This window comes from Mauremys mutica, chromosome 14 (genome assembly GCF_020497125.1).
Source record: "Mauremys mutica isolate MM-2020 ecotype Southern chromosome 14, ASM2049712v1, whole genome shotgun sequence".
In the NCBI taxonomy this organism is placed as follows: Eukaryota; Metazoa; Chordata; order Testudines; family Geoemydidae; genus Mauremys; species Mauremys mutica.
In genome coordinates, this window is record NC_059085.1 from 8,245,975 (window position 1) to 8,270,947 (window position 24,973).

Here is a 24,973-nt window from a genome sequence, read left to right on the forward strand (position 1 = left end):
TTCATTTCGATCCCCATCTTTTCCAATTTAACCAGTAATTCCTCATGCGGTACCGTATCAAACGCCTTACTGAAATCAAGATATATTAGATCCACCGCATTTCCCTTGTCTAAAAAATCTGTTACTTTCTCAAAGAAGGAGATCAGGTTGGTTTGGCACGATCTACCTTTCGTAAAACCATGCTGTAATTTGTCCCAGTTGCCATCGGCCTCAAGGTCCGTAACTACTCTCTCCTTTAAAATTTTAAAAAGATTCTAAATTTGGTGTAGGAATGTTGCTTTGAGAATTCTGAATCTGTACAATGAAAGGAAATCTTGTTCAGCCCTCCTGGGACAGCTGCTAACCTGTACTGCTTTGAAACAGATTTCATGAAGAGGAAGCCCAAATTCTTGGTACAAGAACTCCAGCTGGGATCAATGTTGTGAAGCACCCTAATTGTTTTTTGCTTTTTACTGAAGTTTCTTTAAACTATGTAGTGCAGAACCATACATCTGAATCCTTAAGCAGTGCTAGGGTGCTTCCTTGTTCCATTATAGAGTAGCAAAGGGTTCTGTGGCACCTTATAGACTAACATGGAGCATGAGCTTTCATGGGTGAATATGCACATGCATCCGACGAAGTGGGTATTCACCTACGAAAGCTCATGCTCCAATACGTCTGTTAGTCTATAAGGTGCCATAGGACTCTTAGTCTGGATCTGTAAAAGCAGCAAACACGGCTACCCCTCTGATACTTGTTCCATTATGTTGTCTAAGAGAAATGAATTACTTCCTACTAAATACCTACTTTGTCTTTCCAGGTCGGTACCTCTTCTTGAATGCAATTGCCAATCAGCTGCGGTACCCAAACAGCCATACGCACTATTTCAGTTGTACCATGCTTTACCTATTTGCAGAGGCCAATACTGAGGCTATCCAGGAACAGATCACTAGGTGAGGAGGGGCAGTTACATTCACAACCTTTATAGTTCAACTTTTCACTTCGCTTGAAATTAAATGACTTCTAGTTTTGGAGGCAGGTGTTATGTTGAGTTGTACAATGTTACTGTCTAATGCTATAGAACAAGAACACCTAGTGCAATTGATGCTGTTTGCAAGAGCAAACCTGTGTTCTCTTCACTGTGCTGTGTTGTAAATTATCGGTGTCTTCCAGGAGATCTGTGTTGAGCCTTCCTTGTTTGTTTTTCTTCAGGGTACTGTTGGAACGACTGATTGTAAATAGACCTCACCCATGGGGTCTCCTCATTACCTTCATTGAGCTGATAAAAAATCCAGCATTTAAATTCTGGAACCATGAGTTTGTTCACTGTGCTCCGGAAATTGAGAAGTGAGTAGATTTTTTTTTTTTTGGTATGGTTTAATATCAAACTCATGCTCACTTTGGTTTATTCAGTCACATAATGGAAATATTAGTGGTGATATTCCATTTCATATTAAGCCCCATTGGATAAAATAGGTGACAATAAATATTACTACTTTGGTCTTATAAAATGCTTTACGTGGATAGATAGCTAAGTGCATCCATGAAGCAGGTAAAATAACTGCATTTTACAGATTGTGGGGAGTGAAGCACAATGTCAGAATATGCTGGCAGAAGTGAGACTAGAACCTGTCCAGCTCCTAGGACAGTTTACTGTCTGACTCTGGTACCTCTGTTTACATGTTTGATTGCATAACCCCATGTAATTTGATATTTCATAAATCTCTGATACATGCTGTGTTCAGTAGTGGAGGGTGGTTTTCTTTTTGAAATCTCAAATCAATGTATTCCTGTCTGAAAGCTCTATCAATCACACTGGGAAAAGGATTGTCCATTATGCTACCCTTTCCATGACTACGGCTACTTCAGACTAGCATCTCAAAATTCAGCTTGGTGCTAGGTGGACTGTGAGCTCTTGCATTCCTATGTTGATAGGAAATCCCAGTGTTGAAGGTGTTTCAAAATGAAGATTTTTAGACTGAACTATATAGCTCTGTCCCTCAACTTCTTGCTCTTCTGTCCATGTTTAGGTTGTTTCAGTCAGTTGCACAGTGCTGCATGGGGCAGAAGCAGGCACAGCAAGTGATGGAAGGCACTGGTGCCAGTTAGATGAACTGCATCTTGTATTGTAAGCGTGCCAGCCTGGAGGTCCCCTTCCCATCAAACTGACAGAAGAATCCTTAAAGCTCTTCCTGACCTTCCCAGCCCCCCGATTTGGGTACACACAAGCCTTTGGGTGAAAGTCTGTGTGGGCATGTTCCAAAGTTTAAAGCAAAATTTTGACTCTTGGCCAAAATTTAGAAGATGCTGTGAATATCATTTTGAACTAGTGTAAATACATGGAACCGAAACGTTTGTCTGGACTTCTTGGGTTTGTGCAAATTGTGTTAAAGGCAGGTGGATAACTGGTGCCTGTCCAGCTTGTAATAAAGGGGCAGCTGCTGATGCCAAGCACTTGTCATGGGCAGACCTCCTTGTCCTGACATTCCCGGACTCCCAAAGAATATTGAAAAGCCAGTTTTAAATATTATGTAACTTATTTTTTTTTCTTTGTGGATGGGGGACCTTTAAATCACTAAGTTGTTTAAAAAAAGAAAAGTGGATGTGTTGGGATAGGGGAATACTATGGAATGTGGGAGGGAGGGGTTGGGGTTAAGGTCTAGTGTTGCTTCTCCTGCCTGCCCCTCAATCAACTGCTGACAGTGGGGGGAGGTAGCCTTCAGAGCCTGCCTCCTTTCTGTTGGATAAGAAACTTCAGGCCCTTCGGGAGAGGGTCAGCTGTTTTTAGTAGACACCTGGCCTATAGCTTTTTTTTTTCTCCCTGACACTTGTAAATTTTTGGAAGGGGGGAGCTAAATCTAGAACTGTCCCCCTGCGGCCACACAGCATAAGTTTGTAAAAAGAACAAAGGACCAATACAGCCCATTTTGTAAGGATTTTGAATGTTTTGTAAATGTATTGGTCCATGTGTTGTATTTTGTAGCCTTTCTAGTTCTTGGGCTTTAGTTCTCCCACTTCTTGTATGTATGCATCCTGTAGTTACACATTAAAGTCATGACATGCAGCAAGTGCAGCTCTGCTTATTCTCTGAAGCACCATTACGCTGGTTTTTCAAAGTTCTGCTCATTCACTTGAAATACATTATCGTACAATACTGCCTGGGCCAGGCCCCTTAGACACATGTTTTGAACTTGAGAGAATTCAAATAAATGTCATGTTTGTAACTCCACTCTCAAAGGAGAGGATGGTAGTGTAACACTAGTGAGGCTCTTCAGGTTAATCACAAATTCACATGCACAAATGAGGCCATTAGCAGGTTGTCAAAGCATCCAAACTTGAGCTCTGGATATTTTCCTGGCTAGATTCGCCTTTGCTGGAGAGGCTTTGTGTTAATATAGCATTATGGGAGAAGAGAAAAAGTGGATAAAGCAGTAAAATGTAGCTCAGTCGTCTTAATTCTTGGTGATCAAATGCATATAATTCCTGCATAAATCCCCTCAAAGGAATCTGATTTAGTAATTAAAAGTCGCTACACATTGAACTTTGATGGATGAAAGCCAACCTGTCAGTTTGACAACTTCACTGCTCCAGACACAGGGCCTGCATGCTTCAAAGGCAAATCTCAAATAAAAAAGGTGCTAAGACTTAAGGCTTTTTTCCCTTTTTAGCTTGCTTTATATATAAGGGAGAAAGCATGTTTGCTTATCTCATATCAAAATTTACCTACAAAGGTAAGATGCCTGTTCAGTCTTTCATAAATTCTAAAGAATAGACATGAACAGCAGCACCAGCCCTTCAAATGAATATTGATAAAGCTCTGTGGCTATTTCCCTGTTCTTCTGAAAGGACCTTCATGTAAAAATGCCCCCTTATCTTTATAAAAAAAAACAAAACAAAACCTCCACTCACTAGTCTGCAAACACATACATGTTCACCTCAATGTTGTCTCCCTTGGCAACACACAGAAACTGGATCCTTGGCTCTAGTTTCTGTGTGTTGCCAAGGGAGACAACCATGCTGAATTCTGGCACCCTAAACTGTCTCTGAACAGTGTTTTGTACAGCACCTCTCTACAATACTTCAAAGGCAGTTGGACAAAACCTAAGCAGTTCTGGCAGGCAGGCCCCCACTTGCACTGAACTCCAGCTGAAGGTGAGGAGAGGCCTTACTAGTTATTAGCAGGGATCCTACTTTATGAAGAAGAAAATCCATTTTTCCATGATTAAAATGAAACCTGACAGCAGAAGCCCTCACACATTCTGTGTTCCCCATGGTAAATGAATTTCTAGGATACATGGTTATTGGTTGCAGATACAAAAACCCTGGGTTCTCTTTCTTTCTTAGCTTGGTCTGCAGTAGGGTTTTGGATACCAGCAGCATAGGTGCTGGTATCAACTAACTTAGTTACACAGTTCAGCTGTAGCAGCCCATATCAAGAACTGAACTAAACAGTCACTCAAGGGACAGGCCAGATGCCCTTCAGCATAACTAATGCTAGCTGTTCTAGCATCTCTGGTGCCTCAAAAGGCTGAGCCTGTTCCTACAAAATTGCTTAAAGCTGGCAAAGCAGAATGAGGGAGAGGATCATAGCCAGCCCCTGCAACTTCACTGCAACCAGGCAAAAGGCTTCCTGCCTTCCCTCTAGTAGGCACAAGTATTAGGGTCCTGCCATGCTGTGGGTGAAGGAAGCAGGTCTAGCTAGAGCCAGGGCAATGCAACCATGGCTTTAAGACCAGCACCACAAGCTACCTGCTAGCCAGTAGCTGAGGTAAAAAGCTCACTGCCCCAAATCATCAACTGCAACACTTCCAGTTGGTGGGAGAAATGCAAGCCCACCCTCCACCCCCTGCCTACTTCAAGGCTTCTACTGCAGTGGTGAATAAGGGGAAATCAAGGACTCAGCTGTCAACTGGACAAGTACAAGTGATTGGCTTGGGCATGCCAGAGGTTGCAGACCCTTGTTTTAGTCAGTTTGTTTACCTGCTGTGTCTGCAGGTTCAGCTGATCACAGCTCCTGGCCAATGGGGGTGGTGGGAAGCGATGCAGGCTGAGGAAGGTGCTGGCTGCCCTTCCTGCTTCCCCCATTGGCCAGGAGCAGTGAACTGGGGCCAGTGGGAGCTGCGATCAGCCAAACCTGTGGAGGTGGCAGGTAAACAAACTGGCCCACCCTGGCAAGCCACCTGCCAGAGGCTGCTGACACCTGGACTAAAAGGAAAGCAGAAATACCCATTGAAAAGACCACAGAAGATGCATGCAAAAGCTCTGGTAAGTAAATCTTACTGCAACTGATCTCTTCCCTGTGACTTGTCATACCTTTATTTTAGCAAGCAGAAAACTACTCTTCCCCTCAGCCTGCAGCACCAACAGAGCAGGGGTTAAGGAACAGGGAATATAGTCCAGCTCAGTGGTGTTTCAAATTCCTTTGCTTTCATAAATGAGCCTGCACAGCCTTTAGTATTAAGAGGCAAGGGGAAAAAAAACATTTCACTACAGAATCGGAACACTTTTAAATTAAAAAAAAATTGACAAAGATCAGCACCATTTTTAGTCATTCAGAGAAAAGGATGTGGCCTAGTTATTTGCATTGTATTGTAGGATCTTAAGATTCTGGCAGTGACCATCCAGGCCTCTAGACAGTGGAGCAATTCCCAAAGACAACTTGTGTTGCCAAGCATCCCTTACCTACTGCATGGCAGAGATGGCATGGCACAAATCACTGGGCTGCTCTCTGCTGACTTTCTAAGGAGAAAGGCAGATAGCACCCCCTGTCCTCCCTCACTGTTGGGACTGAAGTCATACCACAGAGGAATTCTTGCCATCTCAGAACTGGGTAAAAACATCCTGTCACATACTGGCCAAAAAAGTGCATAACACTAATCAGTGCTAAAAGCCCATGGTCATTTTAGTTACACCCCCAAACCCCTCAGGCTTTACCTACAGCAAAACTGAGTAACAATATGATGATAACTGATAGCTCTGTCTCAGGGCTTGTTGCTTGACCATACGCAGGATGAAGTGCAAGGGAGAGAACTGAGCCAACTCTCTAGCAGATTCAGGGTTCTGAAATGTGCTATCTTTAGTCTGAAGCTTGGGAAAAATCTGCAGCCCTACTCAGGCTTTGAAGGAGTTACTATCAGGGCTGGGCTGCAGGCACAGCTGCTTACAGAGTTTGAAGGCTGTTAGCAGGATGTTCTACTAATGGAAAACTCCCTGTTGACTACAGTGAGCATTTTCTTAGATGCTTGGTGACAGTGAATGAGGAGAACCACTTCAAGATGTCATCCTTGCAAGTGTCCGAGGGGTGGGTCAGTGCCATCCCTACAACACACTCCTCAATCAACCTTAGCATGGCTAGACTGGGTATGCTTCCTCCTTAACTCTCACCCATGTTGGGTCTTGGGGGAACCCTCCTGCATTTCACACTTATGGCTGAAATTTAATGAACAGACTTTTCCCTCCCCAGTAAGACAGGTATGTAATTTATAGAAAGTCAAGAGGTAGATGAAAAGCCACTACAGAAATATCAGGAATAACTGGGTCCAAATCAACTCTCACCCTCTGGTCTTCCTGAATACAAGTGGCCACCCCATCCATCCTGACAGTGGGGGTGAGAGTGCAAGGTTTGCTTTATACAAAGGCTGCAAGTCCCAGTTCAGCCTCTGCTAGCTAGTCAGCTCCAGCAATTGGTGCAAGATCCTCTTCTGCCCATAGCGCACTTGCAAGGCCTGCTGCTCTCTCAGGCTTAGTTTGCCATAAGCCACCTTGTCATTTAGCAAGTCCTGCTCTGCTTTCAGGTCTGAGCTGTAAGACTCCAGCGTCAGCAGTGCACTGTCATGGAGAAGCTTCTTCCATGAGGCTTTGAGTCTGGGTATTGTCTCGTTAGACAAAGTAAAGCTCTCTTCATCCTCTGTGTCTTCTTCCCAGCCCTCATGCTCTTTAAACTCTTTGAATTCCTCTGCAGCCATACACAGCACCTACAACCAACCACACGGACACCTAATCATCTCAAGCAGTGACTAAGGTTGAATAGAATCAAGGTCCCAATTTTCAGCTACTGAACACTAGTTTTGGGGGGGGGGGGGGAATCTCTATCAAAGCTATGAAAACACAATCCTCCTGGACTCCCAGGAATGGGCACTAAGGAGGTAGTGAATAACCCAACAGCAGGAAAGCAAAACAGCTAGTTGGTTTAGTGGGGGCATTTGGCCAAGACACGAATGCTGAGCATGCTTGCTTCAGTACAGGATCTGATCTTCAGGGGCCTTAATTTCCCAGCAGTACTTAGTTTTATTGCAATACTGTCAGTCCTGAGGGGAAGGCTGGTGTGTTGCTTAAAATTCCCTGCTCCTGGACCCTTAACATGAAAACAGATTCACAGTACAGTTGACTAACATTTAATCTCTTATCAGATGAGAAAGCTTTAAAAAAAGCAAGCAAATAAAGCAGCTCAATGTTTAAGATCCTGATTTTCAGGGGTCTGCTTCCTAGTTTCAGTGCTGCTAGTGCACAGCTGGGGAGTGAAGGGGCCTTTTGGCAGGGTTTTAAATACTCCCCCCTTCCCAGCTAGCTTCATGAGGGCTGTCACAAGCACAGACCCTCCAATACAGTAACTCCTCACTTAACATCATAGTTCTGTTCCTGAAAAATGCAACTTTAAGCGAAACAATGTTAAGTGAATCCAATTTCCCCCTAAGAATTAATGTGTGTGTGTGTGGGGGGGGGTTAGGTTCCAGGGAAATTTTTTTCACCAGACAAAAAACTATGTATTATATAGATATATATACACAGTATACATTTTAAACAATTTAATACTGTTCACAGCTATGATGATTGTGAAGCTTGGCAGAGGTGGTGAAGTTAGAGGGTCGGATATTTCCCAGGGAATGCCTTGCTGGCAGTGGTTCTCAAACTTTTGTACTGGTGACCCCTTCCACATCGCAAGCCTCTGAGTGTGACCCCCCCATATAAATTAAAAATACTTTTTATATATTTAATACCATTATAAATGCTGGAGGCAAAGTGGGGTTTGGGGTGGAGGTTGACAGCTCTCAACCCCCCATGTAATAATCTCATGACCCTGAGGGTTCCCAACTCCCAGTTTGAGAACCCCTGTGCTAAATGATGAACTAGCACTCGGCTGAGCCCTCAAGGGTTAACATGTTGTTAATGTAGCCTCACACTACACGGCAGCAGGGATGGAGGAGAGGGGAGACTGCATGGCAGACAGAGACACACGCACACCTTGTGTGTGGGACGGAGACAGAGATGCACACTGCCCCTTTAAGTAAGCTGACCCACTCTTAAATGCATTGTCTTTATAAGTGGATCAGGAAGTTGAGACAGCAGCTGCCAAGCTCTCTGTGTCCCCACCCTGCTCTATATGGAGAAGAAGGGGTAAGCAGGGTATAGGAGCAGGGGGAGGGGGGACACCCTGACATTAGCCCCCTCTGCACAGCAAGCAGGAGGCTTGGGGAGCAGCTCCAAGGCAGAAGGCAGGAGCAGCACATGGCAGTGGGGGGAGGGACAGCTGCAATTGATAGCCTGCTGGGTGGCTAAAGCACAGGGAACTTGGCAGGGGCTGCTGGTCCACCCTGGTTCCAAGCCCCCACCAGCTAGCTGCAACAGGCTGCTCTTCCTGCAAGCAGTGGACAAAGCCAACGTTAGAAGGGAGCACTGCACAACTTTAAACGAGCATGTGCCCTAACTGATCAGCAACTTAACATCGAAACAACTGTGGCCTCAGCTACACTGGCGTTTTACAGCGCTGCAGCTTTCTCGCTCAGGGGTGTGAAAAAACACCCCCCCGGAGCGCAGCAAGTTACAGCGCTGCAAAGCGCCAGTGTAAACAGTGCCCCGGCGCTGGGAGCTAATCCCCTCAGGGAGGTGCAGTACCTGCAGCGCTGGGAGAGCTCTCTCCTAGCGCTGGCCCCGCGACCACACTCGCACTTCGAAGCGCTGTACGGCTGCAAGTGTAGCCAGACCTGTTAACTGGGACAACTTTAAGTGAGGAGTTATTGTATTGATGGCGCGTGACTGCACTCTCAGCATCCTGGACAGTTTCTCTACAAAATGGAGCTCTCAGCCACACTGAGGCTATGGCTACATTAGCACTTCAAAGCGCTGCCGCGGCAGCACTCCTACGGCAGCGCTTCGAAGCGCTAAGTGTAGTCAAAGCGCCAGCACTGGGAGAGAGCTCTCCCAGCGCTGTCCGTACTCCACCTCCCTGTGGGGAATAACGTACAGCGCTGGGAGCTGCGCTCCCAGCACTGGGGCTTTGACTACACTGGCGCTTTGTAGCGCCGCAATTTGCAGCGCTGGAGAGGGTGTGTTTTCACACCCTGCTGCAGCGCTGCAAATTTGCAAGTGTAGCCATACCCTGAAGGTTACATTCAAAATGGATGTTGAAATACATCCAGACATTAACAATACCATTAAATGCCACATGGACACATCCCCTGATCTGTCACAGTAATTCTCCCTCTTGAAGAGCATCAGAGCACGGAGACTCGGCTACCCTAGGAAGCTCACACGTCTCCTTCATGCTAGACTCTAACTTGACCTCCATATAATCCCAGAGCACCAGACTCCATCTTTGTGATTAGACCCTTGCTCCTCCCAGTTCTGAGTAAAGCTCTAATCACAGGAAGGCAGAATTTCCCGAGCCCCTTTATTCTTACAGGAAAAAAATCCCCGTAACAGGTCAACATGCAGTATTTATAAACTATTCCAGAGTAGCTCCATCCTCCTCGTAAGGCAGAGATTCTACCTGTGACCCCACATTGGAGGGACAACAGCACAAGTCAGCCAAGCCTTTGGAGAACAAGCCTCCATGGGGCAGGATCAGTGCAGCCATCAGACATTGCACCACGCACCTTCAATGTCATGGAGAGCTCTTCCTCCGTCAACACTTCCTCCCAGCCAATCACAAAGGCTCCTTCTTCCCCCACCATCTCCAGCTGGCAAAGGAAATCCCACTGCTCAGAGACAAGCTGCCGCTCCACTTCAGTGCTGGCACCTGTTTGAGGACGACAGGAGAGACAAGTCAACCACGCCCACTACACAAGGGGCGGGGGAGGACGGACAAAACTCTGTAGAGCAAGACACAGGCCAAGACTTTCAAAAGCCACTAGTGAATTTGTACCCCAACGTGCAATGCCTTAGAGGCCTGATTGCCCCGAGGTGCTGAGCACCACACCCATCTAAAACCCAGAGGCAAGAAGCAGTTTCAGGAACTGTTTCTAAAGCAGAGGCAGAGGTTGTCTGTGGCTGCCTTGAAGCTCATCCCTGAGGGTGGAAGGAAAACGTTGTGGGTGCCCCGCGATGAGTGGTTATGGAAGGTTGGCTGCTACACGCTTTGTTTAAAGGGCTGCAGGTATGGCCCATAGTCTCCTTCTACCAGAGTCAGTCAGAATTAAGCTACCCTACCTCCAAATGCTACAAGCCACTCACCCTGCAGGGCAGCCCTGCGCACCGTCACCATCTGGATGTCGGCAGTGTCGTCCGTGTTGCCGGGGTACGGCTCAGCAAAGCCGTACATGTGCATGAGTTGCCAGTTGGCCATCTGGCCGTAGGTATTGAAGATCTCTTGGCCTTTGCTGATGGGCTGCGTGGTGACCATTTTCAAACACTCCTGTAGGCAGAGGGACGGAACAGGCACGAAGGTGAAGGCAGCGTCACGATACGCAGAGTAAGAGACTCCGTCCTTATGCGGCAAGCGCGGCCAAGTTCCCCCTGCCAGGACTGTAAGGGAACTAGGCCTTGCTGGCTCCCCACAACGGCCCTCGCGCAGGAGAGAGAGTGATTCTGGGACACACCAGGAAATCCCATTGCCTGGCCAACGCGGGCGGGTTTCTCTGTGTCCCACCCAATACCGTGTGCAATAGGCTGACCTGGGAGAGCCAGTGTCCCTGGCAAACACAGAGGTGAGTGTAACAGTAGCCGCTACCGCTCAGTCTCCAGTCCTGCTCCTGTCACATAAAAGTACCTTGGTGGCCCACCAAGCCCTTCCCCCCGCCCTGAGTCGCTGGGCTGGGGCAGTCTGCATTGCCATCGCCCGTGCTCGTTCTATGGCAAACAGGGACATCAGGCTTCCAACAGCAAACGGGCCAGCACCGTTCCCTCCAGGGAAACCATTCCTTCCCAGGGTTCCGGCCCCCGGCATGTCCTAGAGCCGGGCCCCCTATCTCCCAACGTGGAGGCCCCAACGCCCCCCTGCAATCAGACTGGCGAAGGCACATCCTGCTGCCCAGGCAGAACCCCCCTGGGCTTCACACGGGCAGATCTGGTCCTTGCATTGGGGGCCAGGAGCATGGAACCCCCGAGGGCTACTGTAGCCGAGCGTTACCTCCGCCACGCAGCAGCAATACAGGTCGCCAGTCACGGAGCTAAGCCCCGGGTTAGAGGTGAGGTGCTGTGGGCTGTGGCAGGCAGGGCAGCAGACTGGATGATTGAACAATCCCCCACCTGGCTCTGGAATCCAGGTGTCTCAACGGAGAGCCAGGGCTGGGCTTCCCTTCCTGCACCCCCGTCAAAGGCCAGAGGGGAACCACACTGCAGCTGGTTGTGATCAGATAGAACCAGCTGGACGAGTAATGAGCCATGGCCAATGCCTAGGGATACATACACTCTCCATTCACGCAGCTCCCCACCTACTCACCAGGGAATATTCCAGGTTGGCATTGTGATTGGCCACGTGATTCAAAATGTCAGCCATGGGCACCATCATGGGCGGGTTGGGCTCCTTCTCATCCTCGTCTTCCTCATCCAGGGGCTCCTGGAAGCTATTTGGGAGGAGAGGTGAGGACAAGCCGATTCCCAGCCCTGCGAAATGAAGCCATGGCCCGTAGCCCACCCTGGGCCCGTGAGTGCCAGGGGCTGGCTGGCTACCTCGGAGGGCACAGAGAAGTGTACGCAGTGAGCCCAGGCGGTGGCAGCGCCAGAGCCACCTCCTGCCAGGAGAAGCCTGGTGAGCTACAATCTAGCCCTCATATCCGACTCCCCAAGGAGATTCCTCAGGCTCACCCAAGGAGGCTTCATTTCAGCCCCTCTGGATCCAGAGACGTCTGCTGCGGAACTGCAACTCCCCATCTCACCTGTAGGCCATGACGAACGCCACCAGCCTCCGGTACAGCTCCGGCGTATGCAGCTTGGGGTCAAAGAGGTCCAGGTGGGACTCCATGAAGGGCAGGATGATGGAGGTGTACTCCAGCTGGATGTTGGCCAAGTCTTTGTTCACCGCTTCTAGGATGCCAGTGCCTTGTAGGAGCCTCACCCTCTCTTCTTCAGGCCTGTATCAAGGGGCAGGCATGGCAGAGATTATCCCCAGCCAGGAAGGGATTGAATTAATATAATTACCCTTGAGTCAAGTCTCCTGGATCCTCAATGGCCTCCCACTCTACTGCTGTCTGCATCTAGTTAGCCCAGACCCCAAGTTCAACCCACTGTAAACCCTGGCTAGCATTTAGGATGGGCAACCACCTAGGCTACCAACGTATCTAACAGAACCAAGCTACACGCTGCTGACCCTTGGGGAAACAGCCAAAGAGGGCAGGAGGCACACAGCCAGGAACAGAACCGAGGCCAGAACAGTGCTTTATCCCCAGGAGCACACCAACTCCCAAAAGCCAGCGCCCCAGTGGCAGGAGGGACCCGACGCCCAGGACCGAGTCTCGTGCAGGCTGCTGGATTTCTGCAGCCTGACACTAGCGTGTGGTATAATCTTACCAGAACATGGGGTGATCCAGGCTGCTGAAGTCAGGCCAGAGCGAGAAGTAGGGACGCCAGTGGGAGTTGCTGGCCGTGTATTCATGCAGCAAAGACAGAAGGAGAGGCACCCAGCCAGACTGACTCTCCAGGGACGCTTGGTCTAGGGAGCCAAACAGAGAGGAGACAGGAAGGAGAGGAGGGAAGGAACATGCTGAGATCCCAAGTCTTGTTATTCCTTCACTGGAGAGCCAATGCCTTTGGCTGTTAAGGATCAAAATCACTGCACTGCTCCAGGCTCCCCGGCAGAAGGGGTGGGGGTGAGTTGGGGACTCCAGACTTGCTACTCCCAGGATGGCAGAGAGACAGGAGGGTGGGGGTGGCTCTTCCACCAACAATCCCTTACCCCACTTGTTCGTTAGAAGCTCTGCAAACCACTGCCCTCTCCAGGTCTAGCTTAGACAACTCCCCCTCCCCATGAGATTCCCCCAGGCTACAGGCTGCCTGAAGCAGACGGGAGCACGTTGGCCACTGACTAAGGCCCGATTTGCTGCCCCTGAAATTCTCCAGACTCCTGCATATTAATCACTGGTCTACCCCCAGCAGGCGCGACCATAACGTTTTAGCCAATCTCCCTTTTCCTGCCTCGGCTGGACGAGAAAATGGGGGCCAACATGGCGACAGAGCAGCCACGGGAGCAGGAGAAATCAGGAGAATCAAAGAACCAGGTTAGAAAAACTCCCAACTTTCAAGAACTTTGTTCCAACCTGGCAGCCAGCTGAAGTCAGCTGCAGGGCTCTTAGCTCAACACCACGTGTCCTGCTCTCGTACCTTTTTCCAAGAGGGACCGGATGGAGGTGGTGTGCTGGGACAGGAGCGCGGCTCTTGGAACGGTGAAGAGGACTTCTCCGATCTGGAGGTCCTCTCTGGCCAACAGGCCGTAGTCTGACACCGTGCCCTCTTTGCTCACGTAGACCTAGGAGAGAGGTGGCTGTCAGGGCCTGTGGGGACCCCAGTGAAAACCTGCCTCTGGTGGGACAGCCATGAAGGGTTGCAAGGGAAATGAAGCCAAGAGGTCAGGAGAATAAATCCAAGCAGCATCCATGGAAGCCCAGACAGTTAGACTCATCCCTCACGCGGCCGAGGGATTTCCTGCCAATGTAAACAGGAGGTTGGTTTTTAAATAACAAACCTACAGCCAACCCGACGGCTGCACCCTTGCACTAGTGCACACGAGAAGTAACTGGAAATCACCACCTCGTAAGCCCTCGCACTCAGCCTGGCTGCTTCCCTGCCTACCACTCCAACCCCTCCCCCGAGAACTTCCATGGATGAGTGATCACCCAGCCCTTGGAACGCCAGCCTTGCCCTATCAGCCCAACGGGTGGCAGATACCCATACGCCACACTCAGCCTGAGACCCCTGAACACTGGGACTCACACCTGGGTGAGGGTCACTCGATACCCGGCTTCCATCATCCGGATCCTCCTACCTTTGGGCTGAGCTCCAACCCGACCTTCTCACACCAATCCAGGAAGCCAGAAAGGGGGTCAGCTCTGCCGTCCTCTGCAGGGCTGCCCCCTGCAGCCACCTGCTAACAGAAAGAGGGGTCAAGCTTAGGGAACAAGGACAGCTCAGGCACTAGAGAGATCTCACGGCAGAGGACGGAGGGAAACCCTGGAGGCCTCGTTGAGTTCCAGCTTTGGTAAATTACAACACAGAGGGAAGCACTAGGCTCCCGTGGATGGAACAACAGATCAGAAGTTAGGAGACCTGGGTGCTATTTCCAGCAAAGCCAGGCTCAGTCAGGCATTGGGCAAATCATTTCATTTCCCCTGGCTCTCCATCTCAAACAGGGTGAGGCGGCTGCCTACCCATCTTTGTAAACTGCTCTGAAGTCTACGGACGGACAGAGTATTATTACTAGCTATCCCTATAGCTTCAATTGGGTACCCTAGTTCCTTCACTTCCTGTCTTAAACGGCTGCTGTGCATGGGTTACACATCGGTTGTGTTTCTGGGCAGAGATGGCCGCATTCCTGCGGTGAGTGAAGTGCTTTGGGATGAAAGGGGATATTTATGTATGCGAGATCATCATTAGAAGACAGGCCAGTCATGCTTCTCTCTCCCAACACAGGCCCTTGCTGCAGCGAAGAGAGGAAGAATGACAGAAGACGGCTGTTCTCTGCTGCGACCAGAAGATTTGAACTGGGAGGTAAAAGATCTCAGAAATGTTTACAACAGGTTTAGTCACTTCTTCGGGTAGGTCTTCTGTTCTGTGGCACATGCACAGGCAGAAGATTATTTACTATTGCTCTTAGATTCAACAGGGCCTAGCATTCTTCCAGACTGTAATAGTTACTGTTACCCTTACCTGACATGGCAGCTCTCCCCACCACTGGAGAATCTGTGCCCCAAAAGGAATAAAAACCCATCTCCCTCCCATGTACTGTTGGTTGAATTGTCTACCTGGTCAGACCAAGCCAGCCAGACCATGGAGGTTAAGTCCATTAATGGCTATTAGCCAGGATGGGTAAGGAATGGTGTCCCTAGCCTCTGTCTGTCAGAGGGTGGAGATGGATGGCAGGAGAGAGATCACTTGATCATTACCTGTTAGGTTCACCCCCTCTGGGGCACCTGGCATTGGCCACTGTCGGTAGACAGATACTGGGCTGGATGGACCTTTGGTCTGACCCAGTACGGCCATTCTTATGTTCTAAGTTTACATTAGAGGAAAATGGCAAAAATCACCAAAGTATCATTGAAAGTTAGCATTTGAAACTGGACTGTTAATGAAAAAGTTAACCAAGTAGCAGGGAAAACACAACAATCTGGGATTTCCCCCCCTCAATCAGAGCACAGAGCTCCATTTGCAAGGATTTGTGGGGCCATTATTGTCACTCACAATCACTGGGCTAACCCAAGAAGGTGTCTAATCCTTCGCTAATCCCAAATGTTTCAAATTGCAGGGTGATCATTCTGGTCCAAGAGATCATTCTAGAAGAGTGTTACAAAGGGCCTGTCCACATTACCGCGTAAGTCAATGTAACCCCTGAGCGACGTACGTTCCATCGCCGTAAGCGGAAGTGTAGACAAGCTCAAAGTGTCACTTACCCAATGAGGGAGCAGAAACAAGACTGCACAGCCATTCATACAACACAAAACAGCCAATGGTCAAAGGGGACAGTCTGCAAACAACCCGTAACAAGTATTAGACAAATGGATTTGCAGAAATCAGGGCTGGTTCGCGACTAAGCTAATTAAAGGGAGCTACTTTCCTAGTGAAAATTATTTAAAACCGTCTGGCTAGCTCCACTGAAAAGATTCCACCTAAAACCTGTATTCTAGAGTCAAGTTGCTTTGTTCAGGTGTTTTTCTGACTCACTAGCCCTACATATTTGTTGCTAATGTGAGCAAGGTCGGTCTGATTTCATTTTCAGATTTCAATCTTCATAAGACCAGCCATACTGGGTCAGACCAAAGATCCATTTAGCCCAGTATCCTGTCTTCCGACAGTGGCAATGCCAGGTGCTTCCGAAGGAACAAACAGAACAGGGCGATTATTGAGTGATCCATCCCCGGTCGCCCATTCCAAGCTTATGGCAAACAGAGGTTTAGGTACACCCAGAACACAGGGTTGTGTCCCTGATCATCTTGGCCAATAGCCATTGCTGGACCTCTCCTCCATAAACGTATCTAATTCTTTTTAGAACCCAGTTATACTTTTGGCCTTCATAACATCCCTTGCCAACAAGTTCCACCGGTTGACTGTACGTTGTGTGAAGAAATATTTCCTCTTGTTTGTATTAAATCTGCTGCCTATTCATTTAATTTGGTGACCCCTAGTTATTGTGTTATGTGAAGGGGTAAATAACACTTCCTTATTCACTTTCTCCGCACCAGTCATGATTTTACAGCCATCCATCATAGTCCCCCTGAATTCTCTTTTTTCCAAGCTGAACAGTCCCGGTCTCTATAATCTCTCCTCCTAAACTGTTCCATACCCCTCGTCATTTTTGTTGCCATTCTCTGCGCCTTTTCCAGTTCCAATCTATCTTTTTGGAGATGGGGCAACCAGAACTGTGCACAGTATTCAAGATGTGGGCGTACCAGGGATTTATATAAGAGGCATTATATTTTCTGTCTTAGTCTCTATCCTTTTCCTAGCGGTTCCCTAACATTCTGTTTGCTTTTTTGACGGCTGCTGCACATTGAGCAGATGTTTTTAGAGAACTATCCATGATTCCACGATCTCTTTCTTGAGTGGTAACAGCTAACTTAGACCCCATCATTTTATATAGATAGTTGGGATTATGTTTTCCAGTGTGCATTACTTTGCATTTATCAACACTGAATTCCATCTGCCATTTCCTTGCCCAGTCACCCAGTTCTGCGAGATCCCTTTGTATCTCTCCCCAGTCTGCTTTGAACTTAACGATCTTGAGTAATTTAGTGGCATCTGCAAACGTTGCCACCTCGCTGCCCACCACCCAGCTCAGAGCTTAGATTCAGCCTTTAACCCACTTGAAGAATTTTTAATTGAAGTAGAATTTAAGTTAATAAAGGCAGGGGCTGACTCTTCGCTCTCACCCGTAGCCCCGATAACAGTGACCAGCTGTTGGGCCAGTAAGTGTCAACATACAGATTAAGAGCCAAGGCCCCCTACCCAAGTCAGATCCCCTTTCTGTCAGAGATGGATTCAGCTACCCCCAGGCTTCCCCACCCCGCCCCAGTAATTACTGGCTGCAGCCGAGCCCGCCGCTCCCTCCTCGGCCCTGCCCAGCCGAGCCTGGGAGATCCGCTTCGTCCTCACCCCGGTGTAAACGCGTCTCACTCCGCAGTGGCCCCAGCCGGAGCCGAGCCCTGGGACGAGCATGTGGGGCAGCACCTGCCCCTTTCACCGCTACCTGGGGAGCCGGGACCGCCCCGCCCCGCCCCCGGGGCTTTTCCTGCAGCGGGAGCCCCCGGCACCTCTCGGGGGGGGGGTGTCCCGCTCCGGCCCCCCCAGTGCTGGAGCCGCCCGTGGCGGGGGGCGGGGTCCCGAGCCCCCAGAGGCGCGTCCCCCCGCCCGCTACCTTGGGCCGCTTCGCCGCCGTCGCCATGCCCGGCCTCGGGGGTGGGACGGAGCCGCGTCCGCAGCGCAGAAAACAGGCGGCGGCCGCCGCTTCCACGTGGTTCCCCAGCACCCGGGGCCGCCTTCCGGGCTGGGGCAGGCCACGCCCCCTTCGCTTACGGGGGCCGAGATGGGCCTAGAGCGGCAGGCCCCGCCCCTCCCCAGCCCTAGGGGCTGCCTGGGGGGCGAGGGGGCGGGGATGCCCATGGCCCCAGCAGGGGGCTGGTTGTGTGGCAAGGGCTGGAGGCGGGGGGGGCTGGGAGAATGGGGCCAGGCTCCCCCCCCCACCAGTAAAGTGCAGCCTCCCCCCTGGGGGGGGGGCAGCAGCCAGAGGCTCCCCCAGGCCCTGGGGAGTCAGCGGGGTCATTCTGGCGGGACAAACCCTTCCAGTGCGGGGCTGCGTGGGGTCCACGCGCAGCCCGTGGGGCTCCCATGGGAGGCTCTCCCCCAACAAAGAGCGCACAGAGCTTTGGGAGAGCAGCAAGGGGGGGGGAGTGGGGAGAAGCGATGCCCCCCAGCAGCCTGTTTTCCAGAGGGCAGGTGTTCAAGGCAGTCCAGCCGCTGGTCCCCTTGGCAACACTTGGCCTCAGTGTTCTGGTTTCAGAAGTTTCCAGTTGAATTAAAATTCAACCCCTTTGCTGCTGCTGCTGTTTGCAGTAAGACGTGGGTGACGTGAGCTAAATCCGTTCTCAGAGTGGGTGGTTATGAGAGCAGCCCAGCTGCCTTCCTGGGGTTGTGGCCCCACGCTCTAGTCACTGCTGCACTGACTAAAGCGGCAAAACCTTGGGCCCATCTCATTTGTTTTCCCTTTAGGAAGCGGTGTCAGACACACTGACTTGTGGCTCGGTGGATGCTACCGCTGGCTTGCTTAGCTTCAACCATTTAGCCAAAGGAAGCAGAAAGGGATGTTGGTGTCAATGGATTTAAAGGGAGCCTCTGAATGTCTGCAGGGTCGGGCCTGCAGGTGAAATAGGCAGGGGAATGCCTAGTGTGTGAATCCTACCAGAGCATGTCAGGAGTTAGGTGGCTTTGCGTATGCCTGCTGGCAGAAATGTAGGGTTAGATGGGAGCTGACCAGGGGTTTTGAGGAAGCCTGTGGAGAAGAGATCTGCAAAATCCTAGTGTGGCACCCTAACCACTGGCCCATCCTTCCTCTACGTCCCACATTCCTTTGGAGGTGTCAGCAGGAACTGCGACCTAGTACAGAAGGCCAAATGTCAGACACTAACTCAGGCTTCTAGTGACAGTAGGAGAAAATAGCTCCCGGGCCATTCGTAAGGAATATACATACCTGAGACCTGTCCTACTTGTCTCTGCCCTGGCCTTTCCAGCTCCCGCGTCAGAGTGAAGATCCACACACCCCATCACATAAGGGTACAGTACAATAAGACTACTGAGACCAAGGTTCCCAATCCCATTTGATCCCTTATGACCCCGCTCGCCTTTATAGCATCCATGTTGCTAAGATAGGAGCCTTATTCTGATGAAGCCCTTTTAGAGGGAAGTTGATGATTAGACACTCCCCAAAGCTCTCTGAAGGGACCCCCACAGCTCCCTGATGGGGAAACTCCAGGGCAGACCGAAGAGAACAAGGTTTCCTGTTTGTTCTGAAAGGCTCCTAGCCAAACTCATTGCCAGTTTGGTTTTAGAGATACACAGGAACATGATGCATTTTGCTTCCCAACCCAACATGCTTGCGAAGGGCCGGATTCTGCTGCTGGGAATTCAGTGCCATTGATTTCCGTGGAACCAGGATTAAGTCAGATTTTAGAGACATGCCACAAGCTCTTTCTTTATCTCTTGGGCCTCTTGAACCCAGTCTGACCAGTCTAGATACTTCTCCAGAGTTGTTTACCTGCCCTGCAGTAATCACCCCCCAACCCCACATTTTGGTCCCTGGGAGGTTAGTACAAAGATACACATAACATTGATAGATACAAAAGCAGGGGAGTCTGCTAGGTTCTTCTTAATGTCTTTATTAGTTTTTGACACAGTAATCCTTTCTACATCAACCATTTTTTGTTCCAGTTTACATTTTTGTAGTCGTCTGTAAATACCATGGCATCAATGCAACTTTCTGAGCATCAACCTACCAACCATCTTAATGCACAAAAATATAAGGATTCACCTCATACAGAAGTCTGAAATTCAGTAAATTCCACCTTAACCAGGAAAAAAAAAAACTTAAACCCAGAACAAAATTACAGCCAGAACACCTTAAATGTTAAAACCACACATTTGTTACCAGTTGCTACAAGAACGAAAGAAAGAGGGGGGAAAATCCAATATATATATTATGTATAGGTATTTATATATATTATCTGAAAGGACACACTAAAAAAAAACAAGAAAAATTGCAGCAGTATCTACAGTAAAAAGAATTCCTACTAGCTGTCAAACATTCACATTTAATGTTCAGAAGGAAGCACACGGAAAAACAGAGTCCGGGACAAACTAATACACAACAGAGAGTTTCTAGAATGCTTGTGGTGATGTCCTACCATTTAAATGCACTATGTGTGTGTGTGTGGCGTGTGTGTTCTGTATTTATCCATACGGTAAGCAGAGGTCAGAGACGCACACTCTCCTAGATAGCATATGCATGAAAGAGACAGTGTGTCTGGAACATCACGGGATGTTTAATGCTGTCTCTCTTTTTTATCTGTAACAGAATTTCTTCTTGCTGCTAGTATGATCAGCTTTGGATCTGTTCCCTCCAGCTCCTAGTGTGGCAAGCCAGGCAGCTGAGGCGTCCTGTAGGGGCTGTGTGGTCACAAAGGACCGGAATGGAAGCTGGGTGGGTCAAAGGGACTGGAGACCCAGCATCTGAGATGGTGCATGCTCGGTACCTTCTTAACTGGCTCTGCAGCCTTCCAGTGCAGTGAGCTGGCATTCACTGGCTGAAATGGCACAGAATGCCACTGGATGTGTTCCTCATGGGCTTCTGTAGTCCCTTGGACTTCACCTTATGGTCCATTTCCCCCCTCCTCTGGCCCAGGGGCAATGCAACAGGAAGGGAAGGGTTCTCGTCCTGACATAGAAAATATGGTACTCCCATGCGGGCATGGCTCACGCCTGGGCCCACTGGAGTGTGGCCTCCCTTGGCGACTCACTTTTGCCTGGGACCTGGTGGAAGGAGACGGTGGCTGATCCTGGGAATGTGTAAGGTCAGCTCTTGTTTCTCTCCCTGCCCCCCAGGGCTGGTTCTAGAGCCAGGCAGAGGAACTGCAGGCGGGCTGATGCTGGGACGGCGTTTTGGCCCCACAGCCAGGTGACCCTGCGGGGCTAACATGAAGTTTAGGCAGCCCTTACACACAAAGTACATGACAACGTAGCTCCCCTTACCCCAGACGCCCGCCCAAGCACTCCTCACCCTCCGCATACAAGCCGCTGACAACCAAGGGAATCCCATCGACAGGTGAGACTAGGGAAATTTCCACTCCCAACACACCAACTAGTAAACCCTGGAACAAACTGGCTAAAAGCCATTTACTGGATGGAATCAAAAATGCTCAGCTGCATGTCATGGGCCCTGTACTGCTAACAGCTCACAGAGATTCTCCTTTAGCTCGAGTGGGTAGGGCTGGGCTTTTGGAAGAAGAGGATCTGTGTTCAGTTCCCCACTGTCTCCATGACATTCTGAGCCGCCATACAGCACAGAGACCTGGATTTGTTACAATGCAATTTGCATTCACATCCTGTGCACCAGACCCAAACCACACTCAGCCCCAGCCCCTCGTGACGGATCACAGACACGTAGGAACCTCACCAACTCGGAACGGATCGAGCCACAACACTGAGGAAGAACCAAGCCCTGGACAGCCGCTCAGCGTGGAACGCCGAGCGACAAATGAGTCCGACACAATGAGAATGGGGCGTGTGGGAAGAGGTGTTGGCTCTGGGGGTTTCCAATGGGATTCCCACCAGAATCTGGGGAGCAAAACACTGACTGACGCAGACTCAAATATCCCCGGGAAAGCTGGTACCCACTTGCCCTGAGTCCACTGTGCCAACCACAACAACACTGGCACAACGCCATCACGCCTGCCTAGCAGTGGGCACAGGATGCCAAGCTCAAAGCCCAATTCATCTAGACTAACAGTAAACAGAACGAGCTGGGACAAATTACTGACTTAATTCAGCTAGTAAAGGACACACGGTCAGCGGGAGAGGCGCATTTCTGGAGGCCATGCCGCCTGCTTGTGGTATGCACACAACACCCAATGAAGTCATGGCCCAGGCACATAAAGATGCATCACCCGTTGGCTAGAACTTAGCCCAGTTGTGGCAGGTGCTGTACAAACACCCTGGAAGATGCTTTTGTCCAGAGCTCAATTTGTGATGAAAGAGGTTCCAGGGCTCAAGCAATGTTTTCATAAGTGCCGGGGCTCTGAACTGCCAAAGCTAGAGGTGCCGGGAATCAGCCCTGGCGAGCCCTGGCCCTGCTTTTGTCCCTTGGGCAGGCTGTCCCCAGCACGTGGCCTGTAAATACTACAGTCGTCCACCAACAGAACAATAGCAGCTGTCCCTGAGCCTTTGCACTCTTCCTATAGGTTTCTGGAGCGTCTGCTTCTAACAGCCTTTCTGGAGAGCATGAACAGGCCTCACAAAGCGAGGGAGAAAGGAACCTGCACAGCCACAGCCCTGGCATGGAAATCGCCACCACCTGCCCCCTGCGTAAGTTTCCTCCATTCTCTAGCCCCTGGCAGCACTGCCGGGAGCCGGGACGGAGCTTTACCCTTCTGAACCTTGGATCGGCATGGGAGGGAGGGGGAGGCGCAGAGACTGCTGAGGAGTTTAGTCTGTTTTTGGTTACGGTCGTTGATTGTCCTTCCTGCAAAAAACAATTGTAAAGGGGACGTGTGTGTGCACGAGTCACAAGCGCACGCACGGGCAGCCCTGGGCTCCGTCCTGCCATGGAGCACCAGGGAGCTTAGTTTATAGCACTGGCCCATGCGCAACTATTCATTGTTTCTAAATGCGTCCGGGGCAAATTTAAGATCCTGTGACTTGCGCCCTTTTTGGGAACCAGAAAGGGCAGAGATCGCTAGGTCTCATTTAGTGCAGGTATTTTTTGGGGCACTGTTATTTTTATTATATGTTTTTACAGATCTCACCCCAGCAGCATTTGGGTGTTGGTGTCTTGTAGGGGAGGGGCTAATGCCCAGTCCTCATGACATGTCACTTCCTGCCTTAAAACAATTCTACTTCCTGTTTTGGATGGACAGGCCAGAGGGCTAGGAAGGAAGGGCCCAGGGAGCCATTCTGCAGAGCAGCTACCTTTCATATTGCTCTTTCCATGGCTTGGCAAATGCTTAGTTTTCAGCATGACCAGGATTAAATCCCAGTGGGCAGCGACATTTTAAAACCAGGATTTCTCAAGCCCTTTTTGTTTCTTCCTCCCCATCTCCCACCTTAACCCAATGATGCATGGACCCCACCCTGGGTACCGCTACCCAATGACACTCAACAACATGGAGTGTTTAAACCCATGTAAATACCGTGTGGTCTTTGTCCCCCTCTAGTGGCTGAACCATTTATCGCAGTTTAGGAGTGTACTATGGCTAATTGAGGCGGTCTTTTTAGCTCAAGTGGTAGGGACTCACGCTTTTAGCTCTTGGGATCCTAGGTTCAATTCTCCCAGGGGCAGGTCAATCGGAGAAAGAAAAAAAAAAAGACGGTGGTGATCACTGGAAGGGGGGCCATGCTACATTTAACTCTTAGCAGTTTATTTAAACAAAGCAACCCAGATTGTTATGAACACCCCACCTCATGCGAAAGAAGTGTGATGAGCCTTTCGGTTACTATGGCCACGTACGGGATTACGTGCTTGCTTGAGCTTTCCTGCCGTTGGCCAATTTGCTGACACTTCCCACCGGTGACCTTAGGAAACCGAGCCTTTGGCTAACAAGCTACGTAAGCGGCTGGGCGGAGCCAACACCCATTGCCTCTGCCAAGGGCTCCTCTCAGGAGCCTCGCCCAACCAACTGCACGGAAGAACCCTACGGGCCTGACCAGTGGAGAGATTTGTTACTGCTTGACTGACAACAGGATAACGTCACTAATTCAAAGTTGCAGCTATAGCTAGAGGTGGACTGAACCGGCGGTCTTACAATGGTGCTTCCCCTCTCCCCTTTTTTATGCAATATTAAAATGGGGGGGGGGAAAAACCCGACGAGAAAGAAAAAGAAACCCCAACACGGTAACTGTTGGGAGCCGAACAGGATGGCCGTTTGGATGGTGACTCGATGCAGAACGATGCTAAATGTCTCCGGTGGAGGAGGAAGAGGAGGAGGAGGAGACGGCGGAGGGACCAGAGACCTCAGCACGATACCTCCATGGTGTGGTTGATCTGCCCCATGGCCTCGCTGCTTTCCGAGTGGGTGCAGGCCCGGGGGCGGCTGCCATCCACCGAGCTGGCGCTGGTGAGGGAGGCAGTGCGGGAGCGGGCCAGCCGGGTCATGCTGGCCGAGGGCACTGGCGGGGAGGGGAGGGATGGGGAGAGAGGGAGAAAGAGACGGTTAGGGATTTCACCCGGGGCCTGGCAAGGACTCGAGCAGACACGACACACAAGCGAAGCCGACGCTGGTGAAGTGACGGGCTCTCCAGCCCGTCGAGTGAAGCGCCATTCTCTCAGCCTCCGCGTACTGAGATGCCAGCTTCCAACTGCTCAAGCCTGAAGCATGCGGTGTTACAAGAGATGAGCTGCTACCGGCCTATGATGGAGGGCAGCAGGGGTCCATTAATCCATCTGTCACTGGGATGGTGTTTGGGGGGGCGACTCCTGCTGCTAAGCCCAGATACCTTTGGAGCTGAGCACTCTAGACTGTGTGGGAACAGACTATTAGAGGGGCTGCACCCCTGCCTCCAGCAATTCCCGGTAGGAGTTTGCACGAGAGGTTTTAACACGTGATATTTTGCCCCTTTGGGCAGCCAGGTGATCTAAAGACTGAGGATCTGGGCCTTAACACCCAGCTGGTACGTTAGCCGGGCTGTGCGCACAGAGCCTCTGAGATGGCCGTGAAAATCCCCACGCACAAGAACGCCGGCATGCCACCGTGCACTCACGATGATCGGGGCTTCGGTGAAACGTACCCCTCCTAGTGCCACAAGGGGTGGTGACTTGTCTTGTCCTTAAATGCCGGGGCAAGGAGGTTTCAGCCTTCTGCACTGCTCCAAC

The 24,973-nt window shown here is 50.3% G+C and overlaps 3 protein-coding genes across 17 annotated transcripts in view; 1 reads left to right on the forward strand and 2 right to left on the reverse strand.

Moving 5' to 3' along the window:
- The window catches only part of CNOT1 (CCR4-NOT transcription complex subunit 1), a 105,760-nt gene extending 102,713 nt beyond the window's left edge, over positions 1-3,047 (forward strand). For all 10 annotated transcript variants that reach the window (XM_044986940.1, XM_044986944.1, XM_044986942.1 and 7 more), the window contains 3 exons: positions 800-932; positions 1,192-1,326; positions 2,010-3,047. In XM_044986940.1, coding sequence (XP_044842875.1) covers positions 800-932; positions 1,192-1,326; positions 2,010-2,088 — 347 coding nt within the window. In that variant the 3' untranslated portion in view covers positions 2,089-3,047. The remainder of the gene's footprint in view (positions 1-799; positions 933-1,191; positions 1,327-2,009) is intronic.
- Positions 3,048-5,573: 2,526 nt separating this feature from the next.
- Positions 5,574-17,876, reverse strand: SETD6 (SET domain containing 6, protein lysine methyltransferase). 2 transcript variants are annotated; one of them, XM_044986713.1, is made up of 9 exons: positions 17,756-17,876; positions 14,174-14,275; positions 13,513-13,657; positions 12,703-12,844; positions 12,072-12,266; positions 11,636-11,759; positions 10,429-10,609; positions 9,852-9,994; positions 5,574-6,953 (listed from the first exon to the last, which is right to left on the reverse strand). In XM_044986713.1, exons 1-9 carry the CDS (start codon positions 17,780-17,782, stop codon positions 6,642-6,644), a joined length of 1,371 nt encoding a protein of 456 aa, XP_044842648.1. In that variant the 5' UTR covers positions 17,783-17,876; the 3' UTR covers positions 5,574-6,641. The 2 variants fall into 2 exon arrangements, with proteins under 2 accessions (XP_044842648.1, XP_044842649.1); XM_044986714.1 differs by having other exon boundaries at positions 14,174-14,272; positions 17,756-17,870.
- A 2,016-nt stretch (positions 17,877-19,892) lies between these two features.
- The window catches only part of NDRG4 (NDRG family member 4), a 92,062-nt gene continuing 86,981 nt past the window's right edge, over positions 19,893-24,973 (reverse strand). For all 5 annotated transcript variants that reach the window (XM_044987102.1, XM_044987103.1, XM_044987100.1 and 2 more), the window contains one exon: positions 19,893-24,270. In XM_044987102.1, coding sequence (XP_044843037.1) covers positions 24,116-24,270 — 155 coding nt within the window. In that variant the 3' untranslated portion in view covers positions 19,893-24,115. The remainder of the gene's footprint in view (positions 24,271-24,973) is intronic.